This window comes from Linepithema humile, chromosome 2, assembly GCF_040581485.1.
Source record: "Linepithema humile isolate Giens D197 chromosome 2, Lhum_UNIL_v1.0, whole genome shotgun sequence".
Classification (NCBI taxonomy): Eukaryota; Metazoa; Arthropoda; class Insecta; order Hymenoptera; family Formicidae; genus Linepithema; species Linepithema humile.
This window is the reverse complement of record NC_090129.1, coordinates 8,924,313-8,948,134: the sequence shown is the minus strand read 5'-3', so window position 1 is coordinate 8,948,134 and position 23,822 is coordinate 8,924,313. Positions and strand designations below refer to the sequence as shown.

At 33.5% G+C, this 23,822-nt stretch overlaps 2 protein-coding genes across 10 annotated transcripts; one reads left to right on the top strand and one right to left on the bottom strand.

The window, feature by feature from the left end:
• Positions 1-11,636: 11,636 nt before the first annotated feature.
• On the top strand, positions 11,637-18,437 carry nAChRbeta2 (nicotinic acetylcholine receptor beta2). The gene is made up of 12 exons (XM_067349049.1): positions 11,637-11,962; positions 12,460-12,608; positions 12,740-12,784; positions 12,895-13,004; positions 13,197-13,377; positions 13,772-13,928; positions 14,293-14,420; positions 14,753-14,928; positions 15,926-16,078; positions 16,357-16,469; positions 16,603-16,715; positions 16,906-18,437. The coding sequence occupies exons 1-12, from the start codon at positions 11,911-11,913 to the stop codon at positions 17,113-17,115; spliced, it is 1,587 nt and encodes a 528-aa protein (XP_067205150.1). The 5' UTR covers positions 11,637-11,910; the 3' UTR covers positions 17,116-18,437.
• On the bottom strand, positions 18,208-23,212 carry Su(var)2-10 (E3 SUMO-protein ligase Su(var)2-10). 9 transcript variants are annotated; one of them, XM_012380336.2, is made up of 9 exons: positions 22,821-23,212; positions 21,838-22,007; positions 21,490-21,591; positions 20,809-20,944; positions 20,362-20,652; positions 20,137-20,238; positions 19,681-19,921; positions 19,168-19,596; positions 18,208-19,088 (listed from the first exon to the last, which is right to left on the bottom strand). In XM_012380336.2, exons 1-9 carry the CDS (start codon positions 22,842-22,844, stop codon positions 18,874-18,876), a joined length of 1,710 nt encoding a protein of 569 aa, XP_012235759.1. In that variant the 5' UTR covers positions 22,845-23,212; the 3' UTR covers positions 18,208-18,873. The 9 variants fall into 9 exon arrangements, with proteins under 9 accessions (XP_012235759.1, XP_012235760.1, XP_012235761.1 ...); XM_012380337.2 differs by lacking the exon at positions 22,821-23,212 and adding an exon at positions 22,403-22,798; XM_012380338.2 differs by lacking the exon at positions 22,821-23,212 and adding an exon at positions 22,195-22,797.
• Positions 23,213-23,822: the final 610 nt, after the last annotated feature.

Sequence of the window (23,822 nt, the reverse complement as noted above, 5' to 3'; positions counted from 1 at the left end):
CGAGTGTATTTACTACTCGGACATTTACCTTTGTCTGACCGGATACGCACCACAACTACACGAAAGACTGATTCGCCACTTGATTACTTGTGTTCTCTGATCACAGGAATACTCCAACTACTTAAATGCTCATGAGACTGAGTATGGGAGGATTTCTATTACTGCAAACTAAAATAAACTATATTTGTATAAACAGAACGTAATAGCATGCTAGACACACGAACATACTTCAAGCGAACAAATGGTCATAAGTAAACTAACATATGAAACTAACATATAAAATATGAATATTTTTATTCTTTTGAAAAATATCAAAAAATAGAGAGAGAGAAAGATGGAGAAAAAAGTATATAAAACTTTTTTACATTTTATAAAAGTAAATAGCAGTGAAGATTATAAATAAATTACTTGCTATAATTTATTTTTTGATTAAAATATAAAATTTTAAACGTTTTTTTTATATTGTCGATTATTATCTTACAATCATTATAATGCAGATAAAGCGAAATGTCTTTTTACGGCCGAAAATTGTTTTACGAGTGAGTAAACAAGGTATCAGCTTTATTTCATGATACGCATAATACGCGAGCTGCCTGTAATTCGTGCGAAGAGTGATGAAAGCGTCCGTGATGAAACTGATAGTATGATTAATAATTTAACCTGCCATCGATCCAGTATGCTAATACGAAAGATTTATCGACTACTGCGTGAATAAATTAAATTCGGATGATCCGACCGTTACATTGCACACTCCTCTGCTTTCCGTTTGCATAGCACAGCCATCTATGGTAATCAATATAACAAATGTGATGTTTTATGAATATGCTGCATCATATGCACATTGTCAAATTCGTGAAAATGTTGTTTATACATTCCGTATAATTTGTTATAATATCTCAATAAACAGCATTAAATTATTTTAATAAACGTGCAATATTTAACCCATAAATTACACAAAATGTACAATTATACACATCAGTTGTAATGAGATTCTATGACTATCGGGACTTGGAATTTGACAAACAATTTTATAAGTGATTGAATAGTATTTCTATAAATTCAATTTTAGACTGCTAAAATACAACAAAGTTTTGTTTTTTAATAAATATTTTATTTAAAGACTATTATTTTATGAAACTAAGTTAATAAAATATTAAATTTACAAGTTATCAAAAATATAGCTTACAATAAAATTTTTAAACTACCTTTTCAAGAAATTAATTGAAGTATCTCACTGTATAAAATATCGGAATATATCTACTTCGTATAAATTTTATTTATGTATGCAATAAATAAACTTTTTTTTATTCTCTTAAATAGAAGTAAAAAATATAATTCGTTTAATTTTCTGAATTAACTTATAAACATTAATGTTTATTGAGAAATTAGGAAATTTTGGAAAAATTTTGGAAAAAAACTTTTATCAAATTTTTACTCCACAATCGGTTTTAATCAAATAGAAAACAGTCATGTCAAGATTAAAAATTTTGATTTATTTAATGATATAGTTTATATTGCGCATCGTATATATAATATTATCCGACGTATTTATAAAACATTTTTGTTGTTCTTAACAATCAATCATTGTTATATCGCACATACAGCATCATTAATATCAGAAAGCGAAGTGAACCGAGTCAGACAGGCGACAGTACCGCAGTTGGACGTTTGTTTTGCGTGCAAACTTATTGTTACTGAATACTTCTGACAGACGAACGACATAACGTTTCCAGAACGACTCATCTGGTTAGTTGTTGTAAAGGTTCGTTTTTTTTCTTCTTTTTTTTCCTTTTTTCTTTTTTTTTTTTTTAGTGATTTCCTTGTACTTTTTACAATATTAATTGAAAACAAATGCCGAAAGAAACGCACACGCGTTTGTTAATTATGTACAATGTTTAAAATGAAACTGGATGTTGACAATATTCGAGTAAGGAATATGTAGCGATTATTTAAGTAATTGATTTTTTATTCCGTAATGTCGATCTGTAAAGTCGTTTAGTGATTGTAAAAACTTTAAAATGATTTTTCTTGTTTTTATGATAAGTAATTTTTATATTGAAAAATATTTTTTGTTTTTAATATTATTTTATTTTTACTGATTATATGCTTTCAGAAAATTTAAGATTGAAAATTTTGATCGTTCGTTCAATAAATAATAACAATTGAATTAATTAACGTAGCGGTATTATTTTAGATGATTAAAAAGCACTAAAGATTGAGGATTAATGAAACAACAGTTTATATTTTACGCACCTGTCAAAAGTTATTATTAATTTATCTTTCATCAAATTGTAAGTTTATTAATTTAGATGAATAACCTCGCGTTTATCAGTGTCACCAACATCCAATATCACATGCCCAATATCACACAAGTGTCACGTGATATCATTTCTATTTTCTCTTATCAACATGTATCCATGACGCTATCGGCTAGTAAATCAAATACCTTAAACTGTACTAAATAATTAAATCAGTGGTTCTCAGTTCGCTCACAAGAGAAACAAATTGTAGTAAATAAAATTGGAGAATATATACACACAACCTTTGAAAAATACTTATATTAGCATCGATCTTATGTAAATTATTATTAATATCTTACTAACTTAATATTATATGTGTCACCGTTAATATTTCGCGCAAGTAATATTTGATAAAACCTTTGATATCACGATATATACCATCTTTATTTTTCAACAAAACAATATTATTGCAGAAGTCTTATCGCTTTGTTGAGTTGCTCTTTTAACCTTTAAGTAAATAATAGATGATATTTCATTTGTACTGGAAAATTGAGAGCTACTGAGGCGGATGAAGAAGTAACATAACGATCGCGGTCGGCACTGAACAAAGTTCGCTTTTGATGGTTAACACAAAGGCCTCACGCTAAACCTCAATGTAGGATGTTTGACTAGGTTCATCATTGACGGCTTTCGCTAGCGATTAAGCAAATGGTCCAGTCGAAGCGTTCAACGATTACTCTTTATTGATGTTTCCATATTGACTTAGTCACCTTTTGTACAGATAAAATAGGTGGCACTGAAACACAGTTAGCATAGTGCAACGAAAATAGATTGCCTAAATTTACACTAATTAGATTTTGCAGAATTTAAAAAAAAAACATTTTTGCATTTTTTTATTCATTGTTGTATGTGGAATAGGGACATTTATAAACATGACTTATTTTATATTTGCTTAATTAATCGTTGAAAAATTACAAAAATTGTATGTATTTTATGTATTTATTTTTAAAATCTTGAGTTTTTCACTTGAATCTGAATGATCCACGGATTAATCATTTTACTAACGATTTTATTATTGTTTGATTTGTGCATATAAAAATTTTATGATGAGACAACAGTGCAATATCACGGATTTGAATTATAATTGTTGATTAATTTAAAAAATTTTTTTAATTAATTCAATAAATGTAATTGTACTTTACAAATAAATGTAAACGAGCGAATTTATACTTTTGCACGACCACCGCGGGAGATTTAATCCAGCAGACAGTGTCAGCGGAGCTGTGCTGACTATACTAATACTAGAACCAATGATAGAAGCAGTTATAAAGAATCTCTAAGCTTTCAAGTATATAAAGTTTAAATCTTCTCAAGGCGAAATCCAGCAAATCCGCTGGCATAAGTAGGATTTATGTTAGACAGGAGAAACGATGTCTGACACTATAGCGGAAGTGGAACAACCTAAAGATACGGCCTAACGCGGGACAAAAGAACCTTTATCATTTTATAGAATTTACATTTTCAATTTTAAGGAATTTTAAGGAGAAAATAAATCTTTCAAAATTAAAAGATCGGTCATAGATTAACGAATAGAGTAATGTTATTTAATCTTGATCTTAAGTGACAGACAACATGTGCTGAACAGCGCGAAAGCGAAGTTACATTTCATGGGACTTCCTGAAATACGTAACATACAATCCGAACGCTAAAGTTTGCACAGATTTTAGAGTTTCCGACGGCCACATTTCTGACTCAGATTTCTCCTTCCCAACTATCCATTATCCAAACTTCCAATCGATTTCTCGGCTTATCGTTACAGCGGCCCGCCGCTTTATCGTTACCGTCGTTTCAAATAGTAAAATATTTTTATTCGTAACGGGATAGTATAACGACTCCCAGGCTGTGAAACAAATGTGACTCCATTGCTAGAAACTGATGACTCGTACTGGTATTCATTTTCAACTCGTAAACATCATTCGGCCGAAACAAACTTCCTTGATCATTTAATTAGAAGAAATTACACGGCAATTCTGCAGTTATGTAAATACAGGCTTGTAGAATGGTTCATTTGGTTTTCAGTGGCGCAGATGCGTCACCGTGGACTCGCACCGACGTGGAGATCGACGTGATATTGGCGCGAAATTTATTCAAACCACTAAATAACCGTGATTAATTCTGATCACGTAAGCCAGCCAGTGAGGATCCGGGTTTATATCGCGATCATAGTCGCTCTTATATCGCAGCCTAATCGCCATTCTCCTCTGGTTCATTACTCGCCTTTATACACGATCGTAATTAGTTTTCTTTCATATAATAAATTCTCCTCTATATATAAGCGAATTAATTTATCTCGAAATTTTACGTTATATTACTTTCTTATTATACTCATCAATATCGTTATAAATTATTAAGTGTCATGCCTTTGTTAATTTTCAATTATCGCGCGTTTCAAGATTACGAAGACAATTTTAGATTTACCAATTTTGGTGTCAAATTTAATAACAATTTTTCATAACTATTAATATTAATGGTGTTTAACTCTCGAAGGTCTGAGATTTTACACGGGCGGCGAAGGAGGAGTGTGCCAGACAATTGATAATAACCGAGAAATCGAAAAAAAGAACCGGGTGAGATGTCTCAGACACCCTAGCTTCGCCGTTCGAGGGTTAACCATGGCCACTGTTGTATAATTATTGTTATGTAATTATATATTTTAATAACAACAATGATAAACTAAAGAACTGAAGATTTGAGATAAATGCATTTTTTAATTAAAAATTAGCTTCAGCTGATTAGCATGTATAAATATTTTTATAATAACTTTTAAACTGTTATTTTATTCAATATTTCTATGTATCAAACAGTTTAAACAGTTTTGCTAACAATAACTGTCGACGCCAATCAATTTGTGGATTTTAATTATCACGTTTTTTTATTGGTAAATTATTATTATATGTAACAATATAAACGTACACAATAGAAACGATAAACGAATTATTGGCAATGAAACAAAGAAAGATAAAAAGAAATAAAGGTGGTGTCACGCTCGCTCTAATCGTAACCCGCAACTTTGGCCCCCGGGACGATTCTTTGCCGCGCGAGCGAGACAAAAGGGTCGCGAGGTTGGGGCGCAAAAAAAGGCGAAACAGATTTATTTTTCTTCCAGCGGTCTCCCCGCCCGCCATAGATCTTCCCCTTTTATCCAGCGTGTAGCATGCGCGGCCCCGAAACGCGCGCGGCTTTCCCGCAGCGTGGTATTTATAACTTCGACTCATTTTCCCTCATTGCGCGGAACAGCGGGATCCGGATAAATAATTGTTTTTGCCGAAAGTTTTATTGCGTTTCCCCGTACGTGAGAGTGCGACGCGGTAGGTACAAAGGAACGAGCGGGCGGATTTATGGCTAAGAAGTTCTCGTACGGCTGTACATACTCGCGCGTCCGCTGTTGCTCAATTGTTTCAACTCTGTCGAAGTAATCGCGCGACAAATTCGCGATCGTGATTCTTTCGCAAAACAAGCCACAATCGGCAACGATGGCACGATGATGGCGCAAAGTAGATATTCGTTTTTTTCCTAAAAAGTTTGATCGAAGATTGATGGAGGAACGTAGATATATAAGCAGAATTTTCGCTGCATTATCGTCATATGCACTTTACATCTGAAAGTTGGTGATACGAAAGTTGAACGTAAAGCTGTAGAAACAGCTCGAAATTCGAATATAAATTTGTCAGTTAATGTAAATGTAATGTAAAAGCTCACTTTCTAACGTTTAACATTTAAAATATGCCGGCAGGCATTTAATTTTCAATTATTTTTCGTCGCTGTTCAAATTTCCAGATTTAATTCAAATGTTTTAGTAGGTTCTTTAACGTAAAGTACGTAAAGAATGTAATTTAATATACTTATACTATATAATTTAAATTATTATTAAAATTAAATAGTAATTTAATAATATTTAAATTATTTTAATTAAATGTGTTTAATTTTATAATTATTCTATTTGTTATAAAACTGACATCTAGTGTGTTAAAATTTAATATGAAAACGTTTGGAAAAGAGCGATTAAAAGACTAGAAGAATATTGCTTAAAAAAAATGTTGTTTTCATCGAGTTTTCGTATTTTTGTGCGAATTTTGTATTTGAAATATATTTAGAAAACACACATGAAATGTGTAATTGCGACACCTCGCAAAAAATAGTGTCACGTTTTGTTTCAATATTTGTACTAGAAATATATAACTTTATTGACATTCAGTTATTTCTGTGTATTTTTATTATGGGTGTTTTGCGTTATTTAGATTGTGTAATGTGTAATATTAATACGTTGACAGATATTTTAAAAACGATCGCTAATTTCTCATTATACAAGCTATTGTAGATTTATTGTCGATGCATGGAAATATAACAATTATTTATCTTTCCATTAGTTGATACATCACGTATAAAGTTGTTAGTTAAAAACGCAGGATTTCGCTAATAACAATTATTGAATGTGACTGGTTTCCTGTGGCATAAAAGGGTAAGAAATGAGAACGCGGAATGGGAAATTGAATGCGGCGGATAAAACCTTTTGCATTTGGAATACCTACACGCGCGTTGTTATTCACGTACGTAATATTCAAAAATACAATCGAATGTGATTTAAACGATCTTTGCGCTCCGTTGATTCCGAAAATTCGTGAATCAAAGTACGCGCTTTTGAAAATATCATAAAACGTATCTCCAACAAAAAACGCTGCAAAAACATTGCAATACAATAACAATGATTGAAACAATTGATGCTGGTTTACGACGCGAAATTGTAGGAATAAAATTCTCTATAAACGCAATTTAATTATAATAAAATGTGTATATTATGATCGAGCAGTATTTCTTTGAACAAAAGTTAACATTTTCTTAATAATGCGCTATAGGTCACTGCGTTTGCTTTCATCTAATGATTTTTTATGTAACTGGATTCAATTCTTTTTATTTTCTCAAGCGAAAATTATAACTTTTTAATGTTCAACTTTATACAGCTTTGTAATTAACCCTTAAATTACAATCCTGTTAAAGTTCGCTTGAAGTTAAATGAAGAATAAAGTTCTGTTATTCTGAAACTTAATTCGTTAAAACCGCTATATTTTCAATAGATTATAACTGAAAAACTATTAGTGTCTCGACATTTATTTAAAAGAAATATCTCATTTTTATATTTCCTGTTTAACACACACATGTTCCACGTAAATTTTTTTTTTCTCAACACACATTTTACATTAATCTATACATTTTGAATTAATAATTTTAAAGCAAAAAATGCAGAATATCTACACATAAGTAAACAGAATATTTTTGTTCTCCGAAATACGCGAGCTTCGCAACGCCTTGATGCATCCATAGAATGCGTTGACAAAAGAAAAGCAGTCGGTAACAAGAATCGAATATTACGGTGCGCTGTCAGGGGATGCCGGTGCACCTAACGCTGGTAATACCACCGTCTAGAACCCCACATTGTGACTGGTCGGTGCGCAGCAGTATTAAACGTACACTTACGTGTCCCGCGTTCCATTGAACCCTCAGAATCGACCGGTGATGTTCTCAGCTGCGAAGTAAAATCGGCTCGATTAGGGAGAAGATAATTAATGACAAGCGCTCGGCGCAAAAAAAAAAAAACCTGCTTACGTCGTTCGCACTTGTGTGCTTGCGTTGCTGTTAAGGATTATAAATTGTTCCTTTCAAAGGATCGTTCGTCGCGCTCCTGCGTAACAACGGGCGAGCCTTCTCTGCCCTTGTCCACTTGCCGTGCACTTTCAACCAGATCGCGGTAATGAACGCGTTCTACAGTTTGCGCTCGGCGCGAGTTCGCCATTATTGCATTGCTCGAGCTAAATAAATTATTCCGCTTGGGCTTTGTGTGCGCTTACACGTGCGTGCGAGGTGTTGTGAGTTGGTGTCCTCGAAACCCACGGGGCTACGTAGGAGAGCCACAGCATTCGTTAATCGGACGATGTTCTCACTGACTGTGAAAATCGCAAATGTATGTGAGCGAAATAACGCGCATTCTCGGCATGATTGTCCGAGCAGATCAATTATTCGCGGCAAAATGTTTAATTGAAAGCTTGGCCAACAGATGAAATAAAAGCTACAAGCGAGAGAGAATAACATCGACCAAACGGATGCAGTGAATTAAATAGCTGCGCGTGTGGACTCGTATTTCTTATAGATTAATACATATTATATAGAATTACTTGATTCTGCATTTCCGCGGACGCAGTAAATCTTTTCTGTTATATATCTTCGTCAAATGTAAACTTTATTTCCGTTTTGTACATTTTTGGTATATTAAAAAGGTATTTCAGCTAATAATCTCAGATACAACATTCTACGCGATATCGCAGCAGTATCGTTCACGCTGCATAACTCAGCAAGATATTCGATACTCTATTATCACAGTAAACCTCTGTTCCTCAACAGCCTTTATGATGATGCAATTATCTCTTGTAATTAAAGCACACATATACTTTGGCTATCGATAGTTATTGGCTCTTTAGAAACAAACCGCGCAAAATTATGGAAATTTTAAACAAGCAAGCTCTTATTTTCGATCGACGGACTATTATCCATTGACGGTGCTCACGATAGATTAGTCCGATTAATGTCGTCCATTACAATGAAATCGGATCATTAATTATTCTGATTAATATATATTCCAATAGACTTTATTATTGATACAGGCCGCATTAGCTATCAACACTCGATTAACGCTTGCATTTTTGAAATATTTAATTATTTGAAAGGCTACACATATATGTTTGTCTTTGCGTAACGCGCAATTTGTTACACGAAACAAACGATTGACGTAACGATGCTGGTATCAGCAGCAGCACCGACGAATTAGTCTCTGTCGACAGCGTGTTAACGTTAGCGTTCTGGCTCGCCGATCGTTCGACAAAATGCAAAAATTATGATGGTAGACAAGAACGGCGCGACTCATCGATCGCGTCCAGAAGTGTCATTACTCAGGAGCTAGTGTCCGCCGATCCCGAGTCCCGCGATACACGATCGGTAGATAAAAGAAACTGTGATGGAGCGGCTGCTGCTCCCGCGCGCGAGAGGAACGGACAGCGAAGGGTAGTATAAGTGGGCTAGTAAGTTTCACGATAACAGTTATAAATGACCCTCTCGAAGCGCGGCGCCGCAGGACTCTCAGCTACGTGCCAGATACTGGCCCCTGCCTAACACACGCGACGCGTCTCACCGATACAGTCGTAAAAGGCACTAAACAAACATACGCTAAGTGCCCACCCGACCCCTGGTCTACGTGTGTGTTTACGTACTCTTGATCGATAATCGCGCCCATCGATCGCACGTTGCAGTATCGCGCCGCATCTCAGGTCAGGTCTTGCCGCGACTTCGACGAACGTCCTTTTGTCGTTACGCGCCGTCTCATAAAGTCATCGCAAATTTTCCTAACGACTGAGTAAATACCCACCTTTCTGTACACAATGTTCTGCAACTCGCGATCTTAATCGTAATTTACGCGTTACATCGTGGAAAAAAGTCTCGTTTGGACCGTAGTTAAGAGCAGTATTTATGCACTCCATCTTTTTGGGGATATTTTTGCATGAAAAAGCAAAATGTCTTTTGCGCTGCAAAGTATTGCATTTAATATGCTAATACGAAAAAGGGATGTGATTTATTCTAATAGAAACACTCTTTGTAGTAATATTTTTTCTTCCTGTTTGTAAAACGTCATTTCTGTAAAATTTTCATGTTTTATTCTATAAAATTATAATTATATAAAAAAAGGAGGGATCTAAATATTTTTTAGTTGAAAAAGCATTTTTATAAAAGAAATGATATCACAAAAACCAATATTGGTTGAACGTCAGCTTGTTGGGCGACGTTGTTTGTAATAAATTATATTTAAAGCGCCTGAGTAAAAACGAATTGGATGTGCTGTGGACACATGTGTGCACACAATGCACTTTGTGTTTGTGAAAGTTGTGAGAAAGGGCCTTCCTCGACCGTTTTAGCGATAGCGTAAATAGGTGTAGTACCTGAGACACTCAAGGCTTAAGTACATTCGCTCTATCTTAACGTAAATCTCTTCTCTTCCCCTCCCCTCTTCCCCCTCTTCAAAAGCATATGCGTATAAATTTATTAAGAACTGTGACCGTACTTGAATTAATGAATATTAAATACGTATATGAATGTCGGGATCAAATATGTACCTCCTCCTGTCTCTTGTGTCTCGTGGCGTTAAGTGAATTGGTTGATCGGTCAGTTTTGGATACATAGAAGTGGCTTTTAGACCGCATCCGAGAATCTAGACCGCTGGCGTTACACACCGCTCGAGATAGATGCCGCACCATAATTGCACCGCCCTTTGGTGGAAATACGGCGCGTTATTCGACGATATTATGAACACAAATCTGCGTCGTCTCTCCGGAATGTTAAACGAAAGTCGCATTTCAGTCCGAAGGATCGTCCTTTTCGGAGATGATTTCCCTCAGCGGCTCCTTCGAACTGGAACGCTCCCGACAGATAGAGCTTTTAAGAAATTTATTCAGCCGCACATTAAACGGCGCAGATCTTGATAAATCCAAATGGAATTCCCATGTCACCGACTCACTTGGCCTGTGACTTTCGGCAGCGTTACTCGTTGCCAAAAATCGATTTATTGGCACTAATCGTCCAACCTGCGAACCGCTCCGTGACATATTTCCATATTAGAATTTAGTGCGGGAGCGCCGGGATGGCGGGCGAACAAGAGTACAAAGAGTACATATAACCGCGGGACATCACTTACCCGTCTGCGCGTCGGTATTTCATCGTTAAAGCCATTTATTCATTTATTTTATTTAAAGACATATGTGAACTTGCTCTTGCTAACAGTTATATTCAATTCGTTCTATACCTAATAAACTACTTTTCATCTACAGATTTCAATTTAAAGTTGATTTTTTTTCTTAAATTTACGAAAACATTAAATACCTTTTATAAGTAATTTTCAAATATTACAAACCTATTTCTATAAAGTTTTTGCTTAAAATTTAATTCAATAAGGAATAAAATAGTAATATTTGCTCACATCTTTAAATTTTAGTTTCCGCGTAATTGATTTTCAAAAATGAGGGTTATATAAACTATAGATACATTTGTCGGAGATAAGTTGAGAACACGAAAATAAAGTTTATTTGTGACAATAGAAAAGTGGCAATTGGCATAAAATTCTTTTCCGCGTATCCATAGCATCTAAAATTGAATTCACCGAAATTATGCGGGTTTCAATCCTTAGTATAAAAGCTCTCTCATCGCAATGACCTGAATGCATTTTGGGATTGCGCTTCTCAATTTCCGCGTCGTCGTTTTCGTACGTAGCGCGCAGATGCAGGCAGGCGCAGACCGTCCCTGCACGTAGTAGAACAAGTCGCGCCCTGAACAGACAGTGTGAGTGTCATGGCGGTAAGTTCGGATATCGATCGTGGACCAGTGGGATGCTGGTCACCCGACGTTTCGCCGACCGTACGCCACCGTTCAGCGCGCTAAGTATTTTGTTATCGTTTCTCGTTTTTGTACGTCACTTATAAGACTACTGCCAAAGTACATGTGCCAGAGGGTGAGAGTTTTTCACAGGGAGTGTCCGCGAGTGTCCTATTCTCACACGAGTTTGTAAACAGTGCCGAAAATGCAGTTATCGGCGATCACAATTTTGCTCAATATCTTCAGCATCGCTTATGGTAAGTTTTCATTCGGCTGTTATCAGATAATAAAAGAAAATGATCGGGAAAACATCGTGTGTGTGTCGATAATATTCAGTTATATTCTCATTACTTGCAAAAATACTTACTGTAAAAGTGGCACAAATGCAGAATTTGTGTCAATCATGTATCTTTACATTATTGTACACAATATTGTACAATATTTCACTACTGAAGAAAAAATTAACATAGTAAAAATAAAAAATATTTTGTGTATTCTTCTAATTATTTTGAATGCGATTTCCAATTGAATCGATCATTTTGTAAAGTTAAGATTTTTCACGGAAATGCAAGAAACATTTGATGGAATTTAATTGTGTCAATGTATTCTATTAATTTCGTATTCATTTCATTCCTTTTATGTGAAATTTTGCTGCAATTAACACGAAATTTTCTTTTTCATGTAATTACAATAAATTGAAAGAAGTCGGTGTTAAATGATTTGTTAGAATGTGTTTTAACAAATATTCTTTCAGGGAGCAAAGTTTTAGAAGCGAATCCTGACACGAAGAGACTATATGATGATATACTGTCCAATTATAATAGATTAATACGTCCTGTTATTAATAATACGGAAACTTTAACAGTTTGGCTGGGACTAAAGTTATCACAGTTAATAGAAATGGTACAGACTTTATTCTATTAAATTAGTATTTTCAAACTCCATATTTTTGTTACAATATTAACTTACTATTTTTATTTAAATTATATATTTAAGATTCTTTAAACATTAATTATTAATGTCTGGCTTTACAGAACTTGAAGAATCAAGTGATGACAACGAATGTTTGGGTAGAGCAGGTAATATCTGTCGTCAATTTTACATCAATTTGTTTCATTTTTTCAGTAGTATCTCATTGTTGTAAGCAGACTTAACGATTAACAAATTGATTTCTGTTTATTTTTTGCAGAAATGGTATGACTATAAATTACGATGGGATCCAGAGGAGTATGGTGGTATAGAAATGTTATATGTGCCTTCCGAGAACATCTGGCTTCCGGACATTGTGCTGTACAACAAGTAAATAGCAAATGATTTGTTATGAAATACAATTTAATGTCATGTTACAAATATTCTTTAGAAAAAAAATTATTCGCAGCTATTGAAGTTTCGCGGAAGATCGAGGAAATAAAAATTTATTTAATAAATTTAAAAAATGCAGAAAGTAATGTTTATATATATAAACTAATTTTCTGTCGTTTTGTCGCACAGCGCGGATGGAAATTACGAGGTAACGCTGATGACAAAAGCTACTTTGAAATATACCGGTGAAGTGTTCTGGAAACCACCGGCCATATATAAGTCATCTTGTGAGATTAATGTCGAGTATTTCCCATTCGATGAGCAATCGTGCATTATGAAATTCGGTTCATGGACTTACAACGGCGCTCAGGTTATAACAGTGTATATTCATACAAGTAATACAGTGTGTTCTAAAATCATCAAAACGTTCTTTTAACCATAAATTTTTTTATTAATTGGGGATTAATTTATTCCGAATAAAAAGGTCGGCGCATTACGCGAATGTTAAAAACGAAATCAAAAATTAAACTTTAAAATAATAAGATGTAAACTTTGTTAAAAAAACATCTTATAGTTTTAGGAGACACTGCGTCATAAATTTATTGTAGCTTAGTGTATTTTTTAATCAAACATTTTAATTTATTTCTATTATAAATGCATGATTATTGTTTTTCATTTATAACAAATATATATTTCTGCGTTATTAATTTATTTTTCATCATAATGAATGTGAATTGCTTTATACCGCTTTTAAATTAATGCAGGTAGATCTGAAGCATATGAAGCAAGAGCCTGGTAGCAATCTTGTTTTGATCGGCATAGATCTCAGCGATTTTTATCTATCAGTGGAATGGGATATACTGGAAGTACCAGCAGCACGCAACGAAGAATATTATCCATGCTGCGAAGAACCTTACTCGGGTAAATACGCAAATATATAATTAAAAAATTATTTTAATTGTTTCCGCTGTTAGAGGAGCATTTATGAGTAAATCTATTTTCTTGAACATTTTTACCTGGTGGTGCGTGTGGGCGGGATATAAGATAATTGCACGTATTATATTTTTGTAACTTTCTTTTTAAACGTCACCCTTAAATGGACATAATCATACTGATTACGTTATGTAATTTACTCTGAAAATATTTCAGTATAATTTCAAAAAACGACTGTAAAATTTTAAAAATGTTTCAATATTTTTACTTTATATGTCAATTACAAACAAGCGTTACTATGCAATAATTAATATAAGATAATTATTAACATTTAATTATTATTTAATTACAGATATCACATTCAATATTACGATGAGAAGAAAAACTCTATTTTATACGGTTAATCTTATTATCCCTTGCGTTGGCATCACATTTTTAACGGTGCTAGTTTTTTACCTGCCCAGCGATTCCGGCGAAAAGGTACATAGTTCGAGAAATTGTTAAAATTTACGTTTACATATTGCATTTTGTTATATGCAATTTTCTTATGTTTATCTATTTAATCTTTGATAATGCATTTCGATCCAAACAACATAGATACTGAGATACAAATATTTCAATTTCTCGAGTTTAAACTTTAAACATCTTTGAAAATTTCTTCAAAGTTTTCTGTATATAGTCTATATATATTATAAATTTGTTTAATTGTATAATTGTAAAAAGAAATTGTACATAATATTATGTATAGAAAGAATTAATTGTATTTTACTCATCGCAGATATATTTATTATTGCTTTCCATTTCTTGCGCAGGTATCATTGTGCTCTTCCATTCTTCTCTCATTGACGGTGTTTTTCTTGCTCTTGGCTGAGATTATTCCTCCAACATCATTGGCCATACCTTTGCTCGGAAAATATCTATTGTTCACCATGATTTTAGTTACTCTATCCATTTGGATCACCGTCTGCGTCTTAAACGTGCACTTCAGGTAAGCTATAAAATGTTTCAAAAAGAATTGACTAATATTATACTTTGCATTTCAAATAAAAAACAAACATTTTTAAACACAAATAACACATATAATAGGAAAGGCTCATATATGATAACTATCAAATAATATAATAGAAAGGCATTGAGAGCCGTCGCGGGATGTTAGTGCGAAATTATTTAATTTTTCTTAAAGAATTTAATTTATTAGTCTACGTGAGACAGTTAATTTGTACACCGATCTCTGGTTCGAGATACTTACAATTAGAGTGTACGAAAAGTTTAGTACATTGTTCTCACATATGGAGAATCATTATGTACTGATAGGAATTATTGGAAAGATAGGAAGAGAGAGAAAAAATATCAGGGCGCGAATGGCTATGGGGTCTGAGTAGTTTAATGGTCAGAACATTCGCCCGGCAAGCGGAAAACCCGGGTTCAATTCCCGGTTTAGCCACTCGCACCCTGATATTTCTTTTTTCTCTTCCTTTCTTTCTAATAATTCCTGTCAGTACATAATGATTCTCCATATGTGAGAACAATGTACTAAACTTTTCGTACACTCTAAGTATCTCGAACCAGAGATCGGTGTACAAATTAACTGTCTCACGTAGACTAATAAATTAAATTCTTTAAAAAAAATTAAATAATTTCGCACTAACATCCCGCGACGGCTCTCAATGCCTTTCTATTACATTGTTTGATAAACATTTTTAAGTATTTTTAATGGAAAAAATTATTATTAAATATGAATAATAAATAAATAAATAAATAAAATGTGATTATTAGTCATTAAAGGCCAACGCCCTATTTAAAAAATAAAAATTCTATTAATATGAATATAAAGCAAGTAATGAATAATTTTCTTTTTAAACTTTTTAATCAAAATTTCTAAATATTGAAAGATAAAAAATGAACGATTGTAAATTTTTAAATTTATTATGTTATATTTACGGTTCTTAATGAATTAAATGATATTAAACTGTTTCGTGTTGTAGATCTCCATCGACACATAATATGTCGCCGTGGGTAAAACAAGTGTTTCTAAATTGGATGCCGAGAATACTAATGATGCGTCGCACACCGTATTCTACACCAGAATACGATGATACTTATATGGATAGTGGATATACCAACGAAATAGATTTTAGGTAATTAATTTCAATTGTTTATTTTGCTTTATATAAGCTTGAAGATGTTAGTATACTGAATTTAGAAACAAATTTTTTCTATGTATTATTTTTTATTGAAACGATTTAATTTGTATCTAATTTTATAAATTTTTATTAATATTGAAAAAGAATATTGCCATTTTATAATATGCGCTAGATTAATATGAATGAAGGTGAATTGCTTCGTGTGATAATTGGTTTTAAGCGACATCACATGTGTCAATATTTGCTCTATTTTTTCAATTCTCTTGTGATAGTGTAAGCGACTATCCATTGGAACTAAAGGGAAGTCCAGACGCATTCGAAAGCGTCACTTCTGCATACAAAAGTATCAGAGATGATGATGCACGACACGTACCACACGCATCAGGTAATATTTTTGTCAAATAACGCACCTGAATAATAATCAGTACTAATAAAAATACAACAATGATAAATTCATTAAGTTTTGTAAAAAAAAAAACAAAAATCAAAATGTATAGTGATTCAAAATATCACTTCAGTTACTGATAGCGAAAACACGATGCCGAAACATCTATCCCCAGAGGTCATGTTGGCTCTCAAAGGTGTGCGTTTCATTGCTCAACACATGAAAGACGAGGATAAAACTAAAGAGGTAAGCAATTTATTATCTTTTAAGGTCCTCATATATTTTTACATTATTATAATTCTCATGCTCGTTTGAGCTCAGCATTTTTATACGATACAATAACAATTTGTCACAGTAACGCTATACATCGACAGGATTAATCTTACAGAAATATAAAATCTTATCACTTATCTAAAGCGTTCACTCGTTTTCGCAGGTCATAGAAGATTGGAAATTCGTAGCTATGGTTTTGGACAGATTCTTTCTTTGGATATTCACGATTGCGTGTTTCGGTGGCACGGTGGGCATAATATGCCAAGCACCTAGTCTGTACGACACGCGGAGCCCTGTGGACCAACAACTTTCATCATTGCGTAATTACATATATCCGCCGAACGGGACCGGTCTATTTGACGATATAGATTAATTAGTGAAGCACATGTAAAGCGATTTGCTTGTAAAAAGCAACAGCATGTTACATCTTATACATCCTGTTAAAATACGTTTGACATCTTCTCATCCCGCATCTATCCTCCGGAAAAGTTCATCCTATTTTTTAACAAGAATTATTCTCGAAAAGTAAGTATTGAATTATTATCCTACTAAAAATACTTTTTTTTTATTTAATAAATATAGTTATTACAATTTATCATCAGGATATTTATTCGATTAGCGTAAAAAGTTCCATAATACTGTAGAAATTTTCTGGAGTAACCACACAGTAATCACATATATTCTTTTTTAAAATCTCCGATTATATAATTCAACATAATATAATAGTACCTCTGTGCAGTCTCGTTTTCCTCGTTTTCGCGCAGTTCTCTCTTACTGCCACTACTCTCCTACTAATTTACATTTACCACATACATGATTCCATAAGCATACATTGAATGAAAATCGCTGTGCACATGGCATGATGCTCAAGAATACATTCTACTGAATTAGGAATTTACTGTGGAATAGTTTAAGCGATTAATCAAGGGTCCTTTACTGCAGTCATATTCAATTATGATACAAGATATCCCGTGTCTTCCTTGCACTGTACATTAAGGTAAATTATTCTTTTTTACTCTAGATTAGATTTATGACATATATCAAACATTGTTCCTTCGATTCGTAAATAAATAATTATAAGTCGTGCTCCTAATCGTCAGAAGACCATTTTTGCTGAAAATATATAACTGTAGATATAATTATACATTTATTATTACAAACTCCAAGCAGGAGAACTAATAATGAAATTTTCAACATATCTTTTATCTTAAATAGCAGTATACAGAAAAAATTGTTTTATTTCAGCAAGAAAAAAAATTGACGAAATTTTTTACTTCTGATATTCTGATTCGGTATAACTGCAGTGAAAGATCAAGTCTGTGAATCCTGGTTAAAATAAGCATTATCAAACACATTTTCCACATGCTAAACTTAAATAACACAACGTTAGCGGAAATAAGATGGCTAAAGAGCGAATTTGATAGCTTCCACATAGTCAGATTTTGTGTCAAGATTAATAACAGGCTTATACTACAAAAAACAAAAGGTTTATTTTCACTTACATTATTACAAGATCTTCATTTACATGTTGCATAATCAGTCACTTTAAAAATAGTGAAAACCGTATTAAAATACTCCCCTATTGCAATCATACTCGACTTTAGCAAGTGAGTTTGCCAACTCAGAGCGGATAAAATATTTAAGTTAAATTTGTATTTGGGAATGCAGTGTTATATTATATAAAGTTACAAGAAACGAAGTCTTCTTCATTTTACCCTTGAAACGGGTGTATAAAAACAATGTATATAAGTATATATAGTTAATATGTGTAGTCTTTTTACTTTAATCTTGATCTATCAGTTAAATCTGTAAGCGACTTAAAAAAAAAAAAAAGAGGAACTAATATAATTTCACGTTCAATTGAATACAAGTATATGAGAGACATTTGGCTAAGAAAATTTTAATATACAATATTTGAACGAAAATAATGTATATAAAATTGCCTTCTTGAAATTCAAAAGTTTAAACTTCGACTATAATTATAAAGACCAATTACATACATGTCGTATGAAACGTCACGTTTATCATTGTAATTGTATTTTTATAATAATTATACTTTAATATTAACAGATTGTGTTCTGTAAAGGAATTGTTATGAAAACTCTGTGGTATATTAATATCACAGAATTCTTTATTCTAAATCAATTATCATTAACTCGGGCGATTCACTTGTACTACTAATAGAGCTGGTTTGTGATTTCTTTGGCGATGAAATGCCACTGTTTGATTTCTTTGTACTTGGTGTAGGTGTATTGTCTTCATCGTCATCCTCGCTATCTGATATTAAATCGATAACCACAGTACGTTTCTTCTCTTTCGGTGTCGGAGTAGTAGAATTACTTTCATCTAAACAAATAAAAATTGCACATTTTGTATTTTCCGTACTATACTATTGCAATATCTTGTAAGATGTTTTTTCTCTCACCTAAATCAACTGTGTCCACATCAATTTTATTATCTCGCGAATCAGCAACAGCCTTTGCTTCACTTTTTTCCTTCTCTTTATCTTTGTCTTTCTCTTTTTTAATAACTAAGTTCTCCCATGAACCATCTTGTAACAATTGAATCTCATTTACGTCTGGTAATAATTTATTTGAATTAAGAACTTCCTGGAAGTATCCGTCGATCACAAGATTATCATATAGTGCTGCTTTGTCACAAACTGGGCAGTTCCAAGTAGGTTTTCGTTCATTCATTTGCAAAAACAAGGAAGCATCGAAACACTGCAAATGGAAACATGTTGATGCGCGACATGGCGTGCTCATTCTCATTTTTCCCAAAGGACAAGCCAAAGATACTCTCAATGACGTGGTGGCTATTTCACTATCCGCATCCTCGTTTAATTTCTCCTTAACTGCAAATCAAGATATATTTTTGTAATTGTGATTCTCTCTTTTATTGCAATTCTAATAATGCCTGTAATCGAAAATTAACTTACTTAATCCCCTTGTATAATCAGAATGCCTCACACCTCTATTTTTTAATCTAGTGAGTAATTCCGCACTAGATAATTTTCTAACGAGATACACCGCAATCGCGTATCGCCTACCATAATCAGCCGACCATGAGACGCGTATTTCATTTGCGACAGTGGGTGACAACTTCACCAAAGGACTGATATTAATAGGTCGTGGTGGTCTCTTTGGTTCTACGCTTGGTTTATTAGTAGGTATTGGATTCTGAAAAAAAGTACACACATGATACAACCAATTTACAATCCTTTGATCATTCAAATATAAACTAAAATTTTAAATTTTCCATTTAACAAATATATAAAAATTTTTGTTATATTTAGATGAATGAAGAGCTATCTGATTATTCCAATTCAAGAATTTGCATGTACAAATTCGAAAAAAAAATTGTAGATTTAATTTGAACTTATTGAACTACTTACAGGTAAAGGACACAATTTCCCATTAACTTTTACCGCAATATTTGGAGGAAAATAATCTTCTTGTTCGCACGAGGTCTCTTGCAAACAGAATCGCATTTGCACCTAGTTAAATTACATATAAAAATCATAAGTGTCAATATTACGAAATATACTTTCATTGTTTCTTACATGTTTTTGTGAACAATGATTTAGAATTGATATTTTACATGCGACTTCTCAACATACCTGTACAATATAATCCATTTTACCGCCAGCTCGGCAATCACGCGAAGCAGCAATATCAGTTGCCTGTTGAGGTGTTAAATGAAATACGAATGTGTTTTCTTGCATTCTCATCGATCCCTGTGGCATTAAACTAGACGGTTTCAATAATTCTGCTAATAAATCGAAAAACGGAAGTTTCTTCAGCCTAACATCTGGATGAACAGGATATTGGCTGGTGGGTTGTATTTGTAATGGCGCTGATAAAACTTTGGGTGGATATTGATACGGATTATATCCTGCACTTGGTGTACGCTGAAAAGAAATTTTAAAAAATTTATTATATTTACTATATTATTTACTATATTATTTATTATATTTAGACTTGTATTTGAAACTAAGCTACTCTCATTTATTGGCAATATTTATTTTTAATTTTTCACAGATATAAGAATAACATTATTTGCATACCTGTGGTACTACAGTAGTATAACCGGTTTGTGGATATGGATTGGTTCTAGGTGCTTGAGGTAGGGATGCTTGATGTGCAGGAGGTAAATCCTTCCCAGCAGATGCCTGCTGTTGCTGTTGCTGACTCATAGCCTGTCTATGCAAATATACAATAAATAAGTAAATATTTATGAAAAAGATATAGTAAATAAAAGATATAGTAAATAAGTAACTATTTTTTTACTATATCTTTTTAAGCGTAATTTTGTAGAGTAATTTTGTATGAAACAAAAAAGTATTAAAACATTTTTAGTAGACATACATTGTTAGTTTTACTAATGTAATTGTAATAAAGTATAATGCAGTGCAAATTTTCTTTTTTTGTGTAAAATTATAAAACTATTTTCTTTTACATATATATATATATATATATATATATATAAGAAAATAGTTATATAATTTTATAAAGTAATTCCGGAGGAAAAATCAATACTTTGGAGTGTTAGTATCAGTCAACACAAGCAAATAATTTATATTAACATTTTTGCTTATGTTGACCAATACTAACCTCTCACTTCCAAAAGTATTAACCTTTCTTCCTAAATCATCCTATATAATCATTCTTGCTTTTTAAGCGCTAAAGTAATGCAATATAATGAACCAAAGGTATTAAGGGTTGCATTAATCAGAGGTAGCAAATACCTTGTGGAGTAATAATTTCTGTTATGCATATTTTGGTCAATTTGTGGTTCAGTCGAACCACCAGTTTGACCATACATTTGATGAGCTGCCATCTGATCTGCTCTGAAAATATATTTTCATTCCAGATCTTATTCGAGATAACAAAAAAAATATCATAACAAAAGCTTGTTCTCTGACTGTACGACTTACTATCTTACAAAAGCTTGGTCTCCCAAACTTATTATGAATTTTGGAGTAAATGCTTGAAAGTAATTTATTTATAGATGATAAGTGCAAGATTATTTGTATACTTTCTACAGAGGCTTCATTTCTCTATAGAGGCTTTCAAACTTTCACTTTTCAACTTACTGTATTGTCTTATATAATTCACGTATTTTCATGCGGACAGCTGGATGTGATCTCAAACGTAATAGCTCCAATGCACGCGCTTGTAACTCGTTCTTTCTGCCAGATTTATTTCTACCAGCAAAACCGAGAAGCATCTGAAGCTCAGATACTCGAAAACTTAATACCATACTCTGCAATCAAAACATTCCATTCCCTATCAATGTAATCTTTTTTGAAGAATTATAACAAAGTATATTATATACTTTGTATATTACACATATAAAAAGATTCTCGAATATTATTTATCAAAGTTTTTAAAGCACAATGCGTCTTAAAAATGTTTTCAGTATGATATATTACTAATTTTTTTTTTCATACCTAAAACGATTTATTATAGACAATTCTATTGTAATACATGTTTGGTTTTCCAGATTTACAATGGCCAAAAGCAATAACGTGGCAATATGCGCATTTTAATAACCATGCTGGACGAATAAAATCCCACAAGTTCGTGCCGTGGATAAGAGCAACGAAATGTGAGAGCAATATACTGAGAGGTTACCCACAGGTTTTCACGAAATCGTACCACGGAAGTCATGGATCGCTTCCATTCTCGGGAGTATCCAACACTGCAATCTATCAATCAATCCGCTCCAATGTGATTCAATAGGAGACACCGTGACGATCACTGCTATGTACTACGTAACCGTAAACGTATCAGCTGATACACGAAGAAAGCGCGCCCGCGAAATAATGTTAGACCGGCACACATCGAGGGCGTGCGTGGCACCGAGTCACAACGAGACGCCGTACACTCCACAAACAGAGAGACAATCATCCATTGGGAATTCCGGGGATCGAGCCGGAACTGAAGGCAACGCTGGGCGACCGGAATAGCAGGTCGCTTATCCGGCGCTTTATCCGCTAACCGGGAAACGCCACGATGCCCCTCACATCCGCCGTACTCTACTTGATTTGTTATTTCTAACACGCATCGTACTCACCTCCAATTCCTCAGTATCCGCCATCTTCTTGGCTGACTTTTTTCCCGCAGCCGTTTTGCTGACGTTATTTCGAAACTTGTGACTAGAAAAATATACACACGATCGCCGCTGTGCCGTTACGCCCGCCGCACTCGCACATTCGTTTCTCCCTCTCTGTCTTTACCCCTTTTCCTCTCGTCCTCCTCACTCTCTCTCTCTTTCTTTCTCTCCCTCTCTTTCTCTCTCTCTCTCTCTCTCTCTCTCTCTCTCTCTCTCTCTCTCTCTCTCCCTTTCTCTCTCTCTCTCTTTCTCTCTCTTCACTAACGGACGTCCGTGTACTGCAGTATACTGAAGTAGTGAATCAAATAATCTCTGTATTCTGAAGTTTCTCCTTAGTTTCCACTCTTTCACTGGTAGCACATGCGCATGATAAAAATATGCAAAAATTTTCGTCGTGCATATAACAATATTTTGCACTCTACGCATGCTCGCGCTGCCGTGCAGCCAGCCGGTGACAGCTGATTGTGGGAAAACGGCAAAAGAGAAGAATTTTACTTTATAAACAGTCAATTGCTTAAAAATACGGATTGGACGAATGAAAAAAATATTGTAACACTTTTTTGCTTGGTGATTCATGCCGAAGGTCTATGCAAGGTCTATTGTAGAATTCATCAAACGTAAGAATGTACAACTTTTCCATAGCTAACTATACAAATTTATCGTATGTTAAGAGCCTGTTTTGGATTATTTTACCAATTATAAAATAGACAAGCCGATAATTAGGTAAATTTATACTCGTAAGCAACTCGTGAATGTTATCAATTCTATTTTAACTATATTACTTATATATACTTATATATATTTAAAAAGAAATGAATATTATGATTAAAAAAGAATGTGAAAAGGGAGACTTAATGAAAACAACGTTAATTATTAACAATTATAGCATAGAATAGAAATGAATAGAATATTGACACTGGCATAGATTTGTGTTTACCGCCACTCCCCACTTCCGTCACATGA